Raw genomic sequence first — 16,536 nt, 5'->3', positions numbered from 1 at the left:
TAATGGCCTTATAGTGAGAAATGAATCAGGAAGAATAAGTGAAATATTTTCCACTATCTCCAAAAGGCTGTATTGCAGTCTGAGCCACTGTGAACCATTATATGTTATGTATTCCTTTAAACAGCAATGGGAGGAGAATTTTTTTTTAATCTGTATAGTTTTCTCAGGGTTATTTTTCTGGCAAGAGAAATATACTATATTCCATTACTTGCAAAGAATATTATAGTATGTATTACTCTTCATTTGAATGCTTGTTAATATTTTGTTTCTATTTCTGGTTTTCTGGTTTTCTACAGTCAAGTCTACCTTCAAAGCCATTATTTAATTATTCTTGTGTGCTATTATTGCAGGAATTAGAAATACAAGCTCGTGCTCATGGTTTGCCAGCCCTGGCTTCACTTGGCACAGTTGATTTAGGTGCTCATGTCACCAAACACCAGACCCATCTTGAGCAGAATTCAGTAGACTATTGCCAACAACTGACTCTGTCTCATGGGACCAGCCCTGAGCTCTGTGATCAAGCTATGGCCTTCTCTGATCCTTTGTCACACTTCACAGATTTATCATTTAGTGCCGCTTTGAAAGAGGAACAAAGATTGAATGACATGCTCCTGGATGACACAGTATCTCCATTTGGAACAGACCCTCTGCTATCTGCCACTTCCCCTGCAGTTTCCAAAGAAAGCAGTAGGAGAAGTAGCTTTAGCTCAGATGACGGCGATGAGTTTTAAAAAACAAACAGGCTCGATTCATGCGAAGCAATTCTGTGCGGATGCTAGGCAATTACGTTCTGTTTCATATATTGCTTTGGCTTAATTTTTCCAAAAGGAATATACTGTTCATGAGAAACTGATTATAAACAACAGAAGAATTCACAGGAAGAAGAAACATGGTATTGAAGAATTATTGAGAACTAAAAAGGATTTTTTCTTCTTTGACTAAGACTACTTAGCCCAAATCTACTTAAATTTTGTTTTCCTGGAAAGAGGTACAGCATAGGAAATAGCTTTCTACTGATGTTTTAAAAGTAGCAATGTAGTGATGTACCATTAGAACTAACAAACTTCAGGCAGTAAACCTACTGAAATATACAAACCTTTTCTTAGCTATTCACTTCCAACTCCTTCCAGTCTTACCTTAGTTTTCAAGTATCAAGCTCAACAGATCTGGTAGTTCATTGCCTCTCTCCTCTATCTGGTGGGACATGATGCTTGACGTTCAAACTTGACAGAGGAAATAGTTGAAAGACAGATTACCTGTGACTTCTAATTGAAAAGTGAATCTACAACGAACATTAGAATTTTCCACAATAAAATACCAAAAATGTGTAAAAACTTTGCTTTCTAAAATTAGACCCTAATTCCTTTAGTCAGTTCAATTATAGTAATTCTATTTATGGAGACATTCTGTTGTCAAAGAAGGAACACACTGAATACTTTTCTCAAGAATCTGAACTAAAATTTTACCACTTCAACAAAGATACACTTACACACAGGCACAGCAACATAGGTATCATATTTCTTTTTTATTTCCTTTCACTTTTGTGATTTTCTAATGAGCATCAGAAATCACATTCCAAATCCTATCTTTTTCAACAAAAAGACATTTTGGATAATCAATTTTAGTAAATAAAACACACACACACACACACACACACACACACACACACACACAACCTACTAGGACAATTTCTAAGCTATCTAAAATTTATCGCTGTCTCTAAAAATGCATGTAAATTAATTAGGTGATACAGTGTGGCTCCAAATTGACAATATGGAAAATTAGTTTGCCAGCTGACAAAATTATTTGTAAAGCAGACTCTTTTTTATTGCATTGTGCTCTGAGTGGAGGATAGATCTCCATTCCCATAAGTAGTTAGAGCACCCCATGAATTTGCTAGCTTTGTTAGCATTTGCTAAAAATGTTTATAACCATAATGCTTTATTCAAAATTTTCTCTCTTGAGCTTGGCATTGGGGGTTGACTTAACCAAGGCTGTTGCTCTGTGCTGAACCTCTATGAGTGATCATCTGATCTATGAGTATTTGTGGAGAGATAATCAAACTGCAATGGATCCTGTGACAATGTAGAACAGTGAGCAAGCTCTGGTCTTACTCCTCAGGGAGTAACAAGACTACATGAGAGACAACAACAAAAGATAAAAGACGCATGAATTAGACTCTACCTAGTACAGTATAAGCTGTAAATACAGAAGGTCAGAGAAAATGAAAATAAATGAATAAAGGTTGAAGAATCACAAAACTCTATGGGAAGGCAGAATGTAACTTCTTTTAAAAGCATAAATATGGGGGAGAGGAAGGTATGTTATGGAATAGTATTGACCAAGTGGTAAAAGTTAGAATAAGTTGAGGCGGTGTCTCCATGGAATTTTTGTTAGAAAGATCTGACCACCCTAGAAGATGCCAGGTTGGAAGTCCTGGAAAATAATATTGGCAACAGGTTGTGCAAAACCTTGAGTACCAGGATGAAAAGATTGGTATGAATTGAATTTATTTTACTGGAAGAGAGAAGCCTAAAAATTAAAATGCTACAGTACATTACTGAATAATTTGGAGGTAATCTTCCTTGAATATTACCTTTGGGATAAATTTTTGAAAGGATGCTTTAGGTATTACTCAGAACTATGTCATCACAAAATTTGAGACATATGCTAATGAAAGTGGGAAAATATTAAATTCTTATGTTCTAGGAGTTATCTCAGGCTTAGCTTACAGCATTAGTTCAGAGTTTGGAGAATTAAAATAATTTTATTGTTTGACATGAAAAAATAATTCTAAATTTATAGGAATAGTCATTAAGGCCAGATAGATAAATTCATCTGAAGTATGCCATGTGAAAAAGGGCAATAAGATACACTTTCTCAAGAATTTTCTAGACAACATTATATACTTTTGACTTCATGGTAAAATCCCACTTTATAATCTGGGTCGATAGTTTACTATAACAGTATAAATCATAGAAAAGGAATATATTTTTGAGTCCATGCAAAACACATTCCAGATAGAGGCTAATTTCTATTTTCATTTTATCTAGTATTCTCATTTCTTTATACTCTGAGGAGACTTGCACTGATGATGTCATTACTGTCATTATTTTCCATCCTGTTAAAATACTACTACACAGCCCTGAAACACGTTCCTCATAATCTTGTCTAACGGAAGGACTTGACACAGGTGGTAGAGCGTGGACAAAAGAGATCTGGAAAGGGTACTACTAATATTTGCTGCTACTTTCATATTGTAATAGCTCCAGGGGACTTAAAATGGGTAATGGGTTTTTAAAGACTGAGTAAAGAGTGGTGCTCTGTCACAGTTAACTGAAATAGATTTAATTGTAGTCAGTAGTTCTTTTTAATGCATTGAGAATCTAATGAAAGTTATAGACTTCCCAGAAAAATAAAGAGTTGTATATACAGCCCCAAATTTGCATTGACCGAAAGGTTTTAGTAAACTCCTGAATGTCTTGTTGGATGCCAGGTAAAAAATTCCTGTATCAGTTCTGTTACTTTCATGAATAGCATTGTAGCTATGTATCTATCAAGAGCTAAGTGAGTAGTTAATGTCATATACAGTGATGGAGGAGGGAACCCTAGTTATCTGTATATCACTCTCTCAACCCCAAAAGTGAGGAGGTTGCCTAGGAAAGTGAAAGTGTACCAACACTAGACTATTCACAAAGGAAACTGTTTACTTATAAAGTAGACCCCTTCCAACATCCGCTATTGTTTATATACCTCCTATTATATACTCATGTTATATATTTATAGGCCAGTTTCTCTATGATTATTGGATATTGTAAACATCTGATGATAACATTTTAAAATGAACATATAAATATCAAAAATATATAAATCAAAAGCAAATTGTTTGAGTATCTAAGAATCAAGAGAGATCCTGGGGAAATTGATAGATGTCTAGAATATTTGTGTAGAAATGAGACTTACTGCAGTAAAACAGGTATACTGTTTATCAAACAATTTTGTCACAAAAAGCATCAGCTGTCACTGGACTATTAATACACAATTAACCAAGCTTTGTTCATTCAATGAATCAGTGCATAATTGTAATTATAATAAACTTTGTTTAAAATAAAAGTTTTATTTTAATTACTTTTTGTTATCTTTTCAAAATAATGTCCCATTCAATCTTTTGTCTCTATTTATTATAAAATATTGGCTATCACCTTTTCATGGATTCATATTAAGCAGACCTTTCTACTCCCAAATTATCTTGAAATAACAAGTACCTCCTATGAGTACCTCTTCATATTTTTTTTCTTTTTTAGTGTCCTTTCCCAAAACTGGAGAATTTATATACACAGATTAACTTTCCTCAGTTTACAGACATGATATCAGTGACAATAGCCTTCTTTTGTGGGTCTAAAAGCTCTAAATAATAAATACCCAGATGAGCCGGGGACATTGAGAAATAGCCTTCCTCCTTTTTTTTTTTTTAACTCATTTTTCCCCACTCACATGACTGTAAATAAAATATTTAATAGCTCTTTAAAAAAATTAGGTATGAGTTTCTTGATTTGGCATGCTCATTTACCTTTATGTCAGGGGAGAAGTTAGCTTTCCCAACGTTAAGAAGAATGTATTTTTTCTTTGTTTTTATAGATTGAGTCATATTGGAATTTTCTTATACATCAAAGTATCATGAAAATACTTTTTTGCTGTTCTGATGTTGTGGAATTTTGATGTTTAAATTAATAAATGTCATAACTATAACTGTTTTAATGTTTTTACAATATCCCGAAGCTGATACTTATGATCTTGTAATATCTAAGATGTAGATGGAAACTGGAATCAATTAATCACTTGCTGTGTTATCAGCACGAGATCAACCATCTGGGTTTCTTGAAAACACCTGAAGAATTGAATTTGGCTTCAGTATTGATAATAACGCAGCCTATATATGCTACATGGAATGACATCATTTGCCCTTCCAGTGCTCTGCATGTTGATAAGTATAAGATGTCCACCTGAGTTAGTGTAAGTTACATACACAGAGATTTCATTCAATGTACTTAACTAATATTAAACACATTTAGAGTGTGTTGCTGATCTAATGTGTCATATGACCTTCCTATATCACTAGTCTTTGCATATATCAAAATTTTTTCATTTTTCTAATATTTAATTCGTAAACAAGGAAACTGTTCAAAACCTGATAAAAAATAGTTATCTTAAAATTTTTCTGTGAATTTCATAGAGGATTTGAGTGTATAGGATATCAGAAGATAGTTATTCTGATTTTTAAAAAAAACAACCTCCCACTGGATTCAACTAATTGAATGATGAAATGCCACTATCCGTTGCTGTATACATAAAAGGGAACATTTTGTCATCTTCTTGTTAAAGGATTTGTGTGTGTATTTCTACATATCCAAATTGTTTCTCTTAACCCTCAGTAAAATGTTTTTTTACTGACGTTTATTTAATAGGATTCAAAAATAAAGACTTTTGTGTTTGCAATGCTACCTCCCCCATTCCTGCACTACCATTTTATTTCAAAAATTCTGTATTTTCAACTTTATTTTTTCCACAGAAATAAATGTTATCTCTGTGTTATTTAAAGCTGGTCGTTATACATACCAAACAAATGAGAAAATATGGAAAATAAATGGTAGACTATTATTTTGCTGAAAGAATTATATACGATCAGAAAGTTCCATGATTATATTAATCTTTAATATACTAAAGTTTAAAACCTAAATTCAAGGATCTTATCTAACAGCATTGTAGTTGCTTATGACATACAAGGCTAACACTAATTTAGCTATTTAATCTTAATAATAACGTAGTTAAAACTCTGACTTTAATAGTGTTCTATACATATGAATAGTTAAAGTAACATTCCTGTAACTTTAATCTAACACAGCTTAGATCAAGAAAACATTGCTGGTGTAATAAGACCATAGGATTTGTAATTATTGCTGTTTTTCACTTTTAATAACAAAGTATGTGTCTTATTTTATAGGAAAATGAAGAAAACTGGTGTGTACTCTAATACACACACAAATCTTCGTGCACATGCTCTTAAAAATGTACCAATATTTTCTTCGTATATATTAAATGAAGGCATACACTTATTAATCGCTTTAATGTACTTTTTATTCTGCCTTTGTCTATAGACTGCACTGGAAAATACAGAAAGTGGGTTAATCATCTGAAAGGATACTTAACAGCCCTGAGACTTCACAACTGACAACCGCTCACTACACAGTCCATGCTGAAAACAGTGATCCAATATTTCCCTGTTAATGAAAATAATTGTTACATTCTTTATTTTAGTCTCCTGCCATCTGCTTTTCCATGCTGTTATGGTTTTGATTTATGGAAAATATTTATCAAACTCTTGCAAATTTGCTAACAGGCATAATTGTAAGTGAAATCACCAAGAAACTCTGCAAAATCTTTTAATATACTAGATAGTCCCCAGACAATCTAGGATAAATAGAATACTGTATTTTAATATGTAAAACATTTTAAAGCTGCTAATTGGTATTGACTAGACATATCCCTTGATGATGAAATTAATAAGGATTTCAGTTAAATGTTAAGACACTCTGATATTTAATACCATGTTTATGAATTTTCTTCTACATACCTGCTTCAAAAATAATAAAACAGGATAGCTCTGAGTTGGCTATAGAAAGTAATATTTTATATTCAAATACAGGTTTATTCCTTTTTAAAGTTGTATCATGTGAATATTTTTAAAGCATTAATCAATGCCAAAAATACTGATCAATATGATAATTTCTGTGTGGAAATAAATAACCAATCTAATATAGCTTTAAAAAGTTAGGATAATTTTTTGGCCCTCTATAGACTACAAAGTTAGGTGACTGAATGGATGTTATACCTGACTATTTATTGTGGATGTAAGTACATGTGTGATGTGCTTGGGAATGGATACATAAACCCACGTGAGAGCTTATAACAAAGTTTTCTAATGTCATTATATTAGAAATGACTCTACATATAAGAATATGTTATTCTTAAGTTATTATTTATTGGAACCTACATTAAAGTTTTCTAATGTCATTATATTAGAAATGACTCTACATATAAGAATATGTTATTCTTAAGTTATTATTTATTGGAACCTACATTTAGGCAACATTGAAGCTGTCCCCAAATCTCTTATATTAGAAACACACACACACACGCACACACACACACACACACACACACACACACATCCCTTGCTCTGAATCGAGTCAGAGCTGGAAAAGATGAAGACAGCTGTAACACGTTTTACTGTTTTTGTTAAAATAAGTGATATATGTAGGTATCAACCATTTAGATATAAGCATTGGGTTTACTGACCACCAATACTATTTACCACCTGAAGAGTTCTAGCTATGGGGTGGTTAAGTGGTAAAATACCACAAGGCTTATTGGTTAAGTAGTGGATACCCATCGTGTAAAATATATATCAGTTTCATTAATTGGCAACCAGAAGACAAGAATAGAGCATTCTAGATTGTGATGATTTTGATAGGACCGACCGCACTGCGGTTAAGTATATGATTCGCGTAATAAGAAAAAGGTGCCTGCAGGCTATTGTTCCTTGCATGGATTAAAATTTACATATTGCTTCTCCTTATGTCAAAACATCTGGTGCCTGCAAATGCTAACGTTTCGTTAAAAAGTTTCACAAGCCAGGAAAAGTGGATTGGAAACATTGCATGGGAATCATTCAAGCATTATAATGGAATAAGAGCTATGTTCGGAAAAAATTAAATGGCTGCAAACAATCCTATAGTCAAGATTGTAATTTATTTGCTTACGCAAGTGAAAAGTGATGCTGTGTGTCTGTGGAGAAAAATAGTGTTTGAGTTATATGGTTATCTCTTCAAAAATACTTATTTCATATAATTACATGGAGCAAGTGGGTTTCTAAGTCCTTCAAGACTTTACAGTGACTCTTTACAATTTTAGAAGCAGTACGTAGGTCTATAAAAGCCATTCTGATGCTATCTAAGAACAGGAAGAGGGGGATATCTGCGACTTTATTCATTCTGGCATTAAATTTTTATTTATTCATTGATAAATATAAAAAGTAGATTTGAGGTGTAGATGAATTACCTTTCCTACACAGGTCCCCAGATCAATAGAGATAAACATTCTTGCATCTTCCATCATAGGCCAGCCTTCTGTTCTATCATCTAACAAGCCCACTTGAAAATTTTCCTAGTTTTAAAGATTTCTTCACCACCCCAGTCCACAGTTATCCTTATTATTATGGTCCTTGCTGGCTATACCAGATGGCTGCTATTTAAAATCTTTCTAATGCTGTTTATTGTAGCTAAGCATAGATTACCTTCCTCATCAGATGGATGAGCATTGCAAGTAAAAATTATGCCTCAGTTTTCTCTGTATCCCACATTACTTAACATACGCTGTGTCTTACTTGACATGTTATTTCCTTAATAAATCAATAAGTTATGGTTAATTTTAAGTAAGGGAAGTGTGCAAGTGTCAAATAATTCAGATAATGAAATGGTTCTCGCTCAAGGCTGTGACAATTCATTGAAATGAATTTCTTCCAATTTCTCTTTCGATTCTTGCAATTGCAGTAAGGTAAGTGTTTGTGTTTCTTTTGACTTATCCAAAATATGAGTTCCAGATATGAAAATAATATTAAATATGATTTAATGCAACAACGGATTTATAGAAATCTTCTACTCTAGAATTCATCCATTTATTCATTCACTGTTCCTTTAATAAGTGTCCCCCAAGGAATAATGGTTGTTGCTGAGGGGGATGTATAAGGTGAAAGTAACTGAGATCTTTCGATGAAGTGTAGCTAAGGCTATCTGGCAGAATTAAGGATGCTATGGAAGCACAAATCAGTCATGTACCAGTATCAGGGAAATTGAGACCTAGAAGCAGAGTAGAGGCTGAGCCTGATGGAAGAGGGATTGGTGAGGGAGAGGGAAGAGATCTTTAAGCAGAGGCAACCAGTCAAATTACTTTTACTACTTCAGAGGACTCATCAATGCTTTCAGTACATCTAATGTAACTGTTAGGGGTCAGAAATTTTAGCTTATCTGGAGCAATTAGTCTTAAATTCTTATTTATCACAAAGGATCTGGGTTATTCAGGTACTTGGTCAAAGGACCCTTGTGTTTCTTCTCCTAGGCCCAAAGTAAGAAAGCATGTATTATATATTTCAGTGTGTGTGTGCGTGTGTGTGTGCATGTAGAAAGAGCTGGAGGAAGCATTCTGGTATGATGTACCAAGGTATAGTCTCTCACATAGCTTTACCACTACTCACTTCTCCTGAAACAGGTGATGAGCTTGTTTTTTCTTATTAAGCATATAGTAAACCCTATGCTTACAGCAGTAGTTCCGCCTTTAAGTACCTCTCCCATACTGTGTACGAATGCCCAACAGTGTCCTATAACACTTTGACCATTAATATTCTATATATATATTATTTAAGAAACCTAGTGTGAAGAGAAGACTGCAGAAGTTGAAAGGCGTACTGTATCTTGGATGGGAAAACACAATATAATGACAATTTCAGTTCTCCTTAAATTCATTTATAAAATGTTAATAATACCATTACATTTTTGTAAACCATACAAGTTGATATTAAACATTATAAACAAATAAGAGGGGTGCCTGCATGACTCAACCAGTTAAGCATTTGACTTAAGCTTATGTCATGACCTCTCAGTTCGTGGGTTTGAACCCCATGTCAGGCTCCTGGCTGGTAGTGAAGAGCCTGCTTGAGATTCTCTCTCTCTGTTCTCTCTCTGCTCCTCCCCCACTTGGGCTTTCTCTCTCTCTCTCTCAAAATAAGTAAGTAAATAAACCTAAAAAAAAAACAAATAAGAAAAAAGGAAATACCTCAAAAAGAAGAGCAATGAGGAAAGACAAGGACTATTAGATATTGAAACATCCTGGAGACTCACTTCACAATTGAAAATCTGTGGTATAGGACATGAATAAACAGACTGTCCAAAGGACATAAATAAGGCTAAGTATATGCTGGAATTAAATATAAAGAAACATTGCAAATCAGGAGAAACTAAATGATTGTATGAATGGTGTTGAAATTATACCAATGCCCATCTGTATGAGAATTACAGAGTGTCCATGTAATGGATACTGTGATCCTGCAATGAGAAATAAAGGGAAAAACCCCACTCTGTGTTCTGATATGGAAAGTTCGCTATGAAAAGTTTTTTACTTAGTAATATATGGTATTGAATTGCATGTATAGGATAGTCACTTGGGTGATAATGAAATATAGGAATATGTGTTTATATTTGCTGCATATGCAAGAATAAACTTGACAGATATATAAGAAATTAATGTGTTAAAGAGGGAGTAGACATGGAAATGATTTCCACTCAGAATCTTTAAAAACAATTTGAAGCAGCTGTATAATTTTAGTCGAATTGACTCCATCCTGAGTTTCAAGTGTGGGTTCTTGCAATAGGGATTGGTTCAGATAACTCAGGCATATGATTGGTTCATGACTTTTCCTTGGCAACGTAACTGGTTCAAGGGTGGTAAAGTTTGGGAAGCTCAGAACTTTTGTTTAATGGTTTGCAATGTGATTTGCTTGCTGTGTCCCCACATTTGTGAACAGGGAAGCATGTGGGACCAGTTAATGCTGGCAGCCATCTCGTCTTCTGAAGGAAAGTCAGTTTGAGGACAAAGCAGACATATGTGCGGAGGGAGAAGCTTTGAGAATTCCGGAGGAACAACTGAAGCACTAATTGAATCCCACCCAAATCCTGCCCTATCACATGTCTTTTTAAGTTCTGTGGTTTTAAAAAAACGTCTCCTTTAATGTTTTAGCCAGTTTGGGTGGGAATTTCTGTTACTGGCGCACGAAAACATGCTAATAGATACACCAGAACTAAGACAACATTGCCTAATCTTCTGACAGATTGGCCATGTGTGTAAGACACGGTCACCTGCAGAGCATTAGAGCATGACTCGCATGTGTTGATGTTTAAGAAGGGAGCAGGAGATTGAGAGATCCTCCGCCTGAGCTCCATGCAGGCAGCATGGAGTTGTTCACATATTGAAACCACCGATGGCCATGTTTAGGGACACATATCCAGTGTGCTAAATTCCTCTAGCTTGAAATCTGTGTGGGAGGAAACGTAGGTGTCAGAAAGAACTCTTTATCTTTCAAACAGAGCAGAACTTGGTCACAATTCTTTTTCGCATTACCTGTAATGTAACTAACTGGTCTCTCTCATTGCTGAGAATAAGTTAATTTATATCATTTGAAAAGTTTCTTTATGTTTACAGGAGTGCAGGTAATTCTGAATGCAAAATGGACAGGATCACCATGAAAATGTAGCTTCTGCCTTTCACCCATTTATCCATTTATCAAACACTTTTTGATTTCCTGCCAGGTGTCCCTTATTTTACATCTGTCAGTGGTTGACAGAGATTAGGTTTCCCTAGTTCCTATCCTTAAGAAACTCATTGGTGGAGAAGAAGAACCAGAATACCCACGATTAAACACAGAATCACATAAGAGGCCCAAGTATCCGGACTTACGGGGTTCAGGAAAGGATTCCTGAAAGAAAACACTTCTGCCCTGAGTTTGTGGTGAGTGTCGCTATTCCAATTCACTGCAAGTAGACTGCTTAAAATTTTTTGGTAAACTATTTCTTTTGTTTTTTAAAATAAATTAATGTTTTTAAAGAAATGGTTAATAGATAAATAGTCCAAATATATAAATTGGTATAAACAGTATGATATATAAAAAGATAAGCTATACAATTATGTATAATAGTCCAAACTTCTCAAGTAACATACAAGGATGATCTATTCATCAAAACATACAAAATAAAAGTCATATACGATCACTCATATTCCCACATTGTAAAGAAAGATCTGTATTGATATTTTCTTACGTTCTTCAAGTCTGTGGATACGTTTTTGTGCATGTGTGTGTATATGTCTCAGTGTACACAGTACAAGGTTCGTTTTTGAAAAAAATAAGATCATATTGAGTTTACTTTTTTGACTCATTTTCTTAGGGATATCTTTCTTGTCAGGAAATGGTTTCTACGTTGTTATAAATACTTCATTGCAAAGGTGTAACCAATTTGGTTTAACCTTTCCCTGTTGATGGACTTCAGCTTTTCACTTTTACAGATGGTAAATGAATCTGCGTGTGTGTCTCCCAATATACATGCAGAACTTTTTCTGTAGGGCACATATCTGGACAATTAATTGCTAGAAGATGAGGTAGTGTCTTCAGAAATAGGAGTGTTACTTTATATCCCTATTTGAAGCATTTGATCATTCTCTATGGCCACAACTCGACCACACTTGATTTTGTCCTCTATTTATTTTTATCAATTTTATGGGATAAAATGTTTTTCTTTTGCCTTATTTTACATTTCACTACTCCCACTAAGAATACATTTTGAAAATATATTCTTGACCATTTGTGGATTTTGCATGTGTATTCTCTCTATATCCTTTACCTATTTTCCTGTTTTATTGGTTGTTGTCTGAAACTATTTTTTAATTGTAAGAATTCTAAATACATTCTGGATGCCAATTATCTGTTGCTTATATCTTTGCACATCTGTTTTGCTAATCTGTGGCTTTTTAAAAATTTTAACTTTGTTAATGATACATCCTTTGAAATGGAATTTTTAAACTTTGATGTAGTCATCAAACTTTTCCATCACTCTTTCTGAGTTGTATTTCATATACTTATCTAGGAAAATTTTTTGTACCTTTGTTAATTGAAGATACCACATATATTACCTTAATAGTTTAAAGTCTTTATTTTATGCATTTGAATCAAATTCTTTGGGAGCTTATTCTTGTATGTACTGTAAGGCAGTGACCAAATATTTCTTACTCCAACATTTCAATATCATTTATTCAGTCATCTCTCCTTTGAAAAATGTACATATACCATATATTGTGTTATGTGTGGGTATTTTCTTGTGTTCTTTTATCCATTTAGCTTTTTCTATTACATATCATTTTGTCAGTTCTATCCTTGTTTAATACTGTTTTAATGTAATCAGTAATACACAGGAGACTGTTCTGACACTCTTCAGAATTGTCTTTGCTATTTACATTGTCATGCTGTTTGCATATGAATGTGAAACATTTTTCTAGTTTTGTAAATTATAGGCCTATATTTTTATATTAATTTGCAAAAATTAATTTGGGGCAATTTACATATTTATTTTATAGGTCTATATTTTTTTATTAATTTGCAAAAATTAATTGGGGCAATTTATATCTTTAATATGTCAAGCCTTTCCCCTTATGGTAAGTTTTATGTGCCTAAACACTGTTTTGTAATTTTTTTCTAAGGTCTTGCACATTGTTAATTATGTTTTTACCTTTGTTTTTTAATTTTTCTTCTATTACAGATGCATTTTTTTACATTAAAATTTTTCTGTGCTTACATTTGGAGTAGAGGAAAGCTATTGATTTTTATGTTTCTAGGAATCTGTCCATTTCATCTAAGCTTTCCAATTTGTTAGTACACAGTTATTTGCAGTATTCTCTTATAATCCATTTTACTTTTGTAAGAGTGGCAGTATTCTCTCTTTTATTCATAATTTTAGTAATCTGAGTCTTCTCTCTCCCTCCTTTTTTTCTTGGTCAGCTTGAGCTATTGTTCTTTGTATGTTGACACTTAATCCAGAAGTTTTGCTGGATTTTTTTGTTAATTATAATAATACGTAGATGTCCTTGATTATACAGAGAGTCTCTGAAAGTTTTCTTCCTTAGTAATGCATGCATCTTTTAGTTCATTTTAAAAATACTAATTCACTGACTTCTATTACTGGTACATTGTTAAATTAGCAATAAGTAGGGCTTCCTGACTTCAGTGGTGCAATAAAAATTATTCATTCAAGAAAAGGTATTCAATATTGGAAAAATATAAAAGAAAACATAGAGTGCTTTTTCAGTGTTGGTAATTTTGACTTTTTATTTACTAAATAATTTTATGACTCTGACAGGGTAGGTGTGAACTTGCAGAAAATTGATTGCAATGTGTTTGCATAAAAGTTATTTTCTAACTTCTTAAAACTATGTCTCAGCCATGAAAGTGTTTATACATATTTTGAGCAATAAATATGAAGTTTACTATAACTTTTTACTAGATTGTTTTTATCAGGCTAAAGTCCAATCTACTGATTTTGTGTGTGGGGTGGTGGCATTTGTCTTTAGTTTGTTTTATTAGTTCAGTGTTTTCTTCTCTCTATCTTTATTTCTTTCTACTTTTATTTTATTTATATGGATATCAAGCTTTTCTAGTACCATTTATTGAAAAGACTCTTTTCTTCCACTGAATTATCCTTGAAAACCTGTTGTCCAAATAATTGTAGGTGTATTTCTGGACTCTCTATTCTGTTTTATTGACTGATTTGTGTCAATAGCACATTGCCTGGATTACTGTACATTTATAACATAACGACTGCACATAGTGTTGGTTCAGGAATTTTTTTTAAATTTATTTACATTTGCATATGAATTGCAGCATCAGCTTGTCAGCTTTTGCAAATAGCGGAAATTTTATTTTTTTAAGTTTATTTACTTATTTTGAAAGAGAGAGAGAGAGAGTGCACATGGAAGGGGCAGAGAAAGGGAGAGAGAGAATCCCAAGCAGGCTCCTCACCATCAGCACAGAGCCTGATGTGGAGCTCAAACTCACAAACTGTAAGATCATGACCTGATGAAGTTGGATGCTTAACAGAGCCACCCAGGTGCCCAGACAGCTGACATTTTAATTGGGATTGTTTTAAATCTGTAAATTAACTTTGGAATAAATGGCACCTTAACAATATTGAGACTTCAACCCATAAAAATGATGTCTCTGTTTAAGTCCTCTTTAATTTTTCTCAGTTTTATAGTTTTCAATGTATAAATTTTACACATTTTTTCACACTTATGCTTAAGTATTTTTAATTTTTGATGCCATTGTGAATGGTGGGTTTTTTTTAATTTCCACTTCTAATATTTTTCCCAGTACATAGAAATACGATGCTTATAAATTTATCTTATAGCAGCAATCTTGCTGTCTTCCTTATTAGTACTAGTGGCTTATTTTGTAGAATCCATCAGATTTTCTACATAAATGATCATGTCAGTGAGTAAAGACTGTCTTACTAATTCTTTTCCATTACAAATCCCTTTTATTTCTTTTCCTTGTCTTATTGGTTCAGTGGCTAGAACGCAAGGTACAAAATGAACAGAGGTAGTGTGAGCACACATTCTTGCATGTTTCTGATCTTTGGGGAGGAAAATATCAGTGTTTCATCATTAAATATGGTTGCTGTAGGTGTTAAATAGATGCCCTTTATCAGGTTATGGAAGTTTCCTTTTGTACACTATCTATTGCTACATTAAAAATTACAATAACACGGGGCGCCTGGGTGGCTTAGCCGGTTAAGCGTCCGACTTTCGCTCAGGTCATGATCTCGCGGTTCGTGGGTTCGAGCCCCGCGTTGGGCTCTGTGCTGACTGCCAGCTCGGAGCCTGGAGCCTGTTTCAGAGTCTGTCACTCCCTCTCTCTCTGACCCTCCCTTGCTCACGCTGTCTCTCTCTCTCTCTCTCTCTCCTAGAAATAGATAAAAACATTTTAAAAAATTACAATAACATATATTGTACATGGTTTGAAGCAACAACAAAACTTAATAGTTTGAAACAACAGCATGTATTATCCTATGGGGTCTGTGGGTTGGGAATACAGATAGATATGCCCTGTGGGCAAGACCTTACAAATACTCTACACAAACATTATAACAAATGATTTTTTTTCCAGTCTGTTTCAGAAGGCAGAGAGTGCAATAAAGAAATTAAAGTTCAGACCCTATTGAAGTGGAGAGTCCTTGGTAAATATCTTAGGCTTATAGTTGAGAAAGTCTGTGCCCCAGGAATAAAGATGACACCCAAAGAGTAACGGGTCTGCCCTTGGAGTAACAGCAAAGCTGTATCACACTCTCTAACAAAGCCTAAAAGTGTGTCTTGTGAGCTGCAATTCACCCTCCAATAATTTAACACTTTTCAAAAGAAAATTGTACACTCTCCAGAGGAAAATAATGTAATCCAGAATTTATTCCCTATAATTTTTACAGTGCTTAGAACATAATATAATAACATCACTAGATATATGAGGAAGCAGGAAAAAGTTCCTAATAAACAAGAGGGTCCTTTGGGAATTTTTAAGTTAACAGGAGAAAGCTCAGAAATCATCCACATTTTGGATTTAGCAGAAAATTACTTCAAAAATAACTTCACTTTCCAAATATTTTTACTTTGCAAAAAAATCCTATTTTCAATTTAGAAGCTAAATAAGAACCATTCTATTGTTATTTCTGTGGTAACAATTCACATTCTCATCAGAAAAGGAATGGCCTGTGAAAACAGGAAGATAAGTATAAGGAAATAAAAATGAGAAATTTCATAAATAATGTTAAATAATGCATCACCCTTATTGAAATTGCAATTTTAAGGAAAAATTGAATTCAATTTGTGCCTATA

The 16,536-nt window shown here is 33.6% G+C and overlaps 1 protein-coding gene across 6 annotated transcripts in view; it reads left to right on the top strand.

Annotated features, from left to right (window-relative positions):
• The window catches only part of TFEC (transcription factor EC), a 121,022-nt gene extending 116,894 nt beyond the window's left edge, over positions 1–4,128 (top strand). For all 6 annotated transcript variants that reach the window (XM_039223364.1, XM_039223365.1, XM_039223366.1 and 3 more), the window contains one exon: positions 351–4,128. In XM_039223364.1, coding sequence (XP_039079295.1) covers positions 351–731 — 381 coding nt within the window. In that variant the 3' untranslated portion in view covers positions 732–4,128. The remainder of the gene's footprint in view (positions 1–350) is intronic.
• Positions 4,129–16,536: the final 12,408 nt, after the last annotated feature.

This window comes from Hyaena hyaena, unplaced genomic scaffold, assembly GCF_003009895.1.
Source record: "Hyaena hyaena isolate Hyena2069 unplaced genomic scaffold, ASM300989v1 scaffold_1339, whole genome shotgun sequence".
Classification (NCBI taxonomy): Eukaryota; Metazoa; Chordata; class Mammalia; order Carnivora; family Hyaenidae; genus Hyaena; species Hyaena hyaena.
The sequence above is the reverse complement of the archived record's forward strand: the minus strand, read 5'-3'. Positions and strand labels throughout refer to the sequence as shown.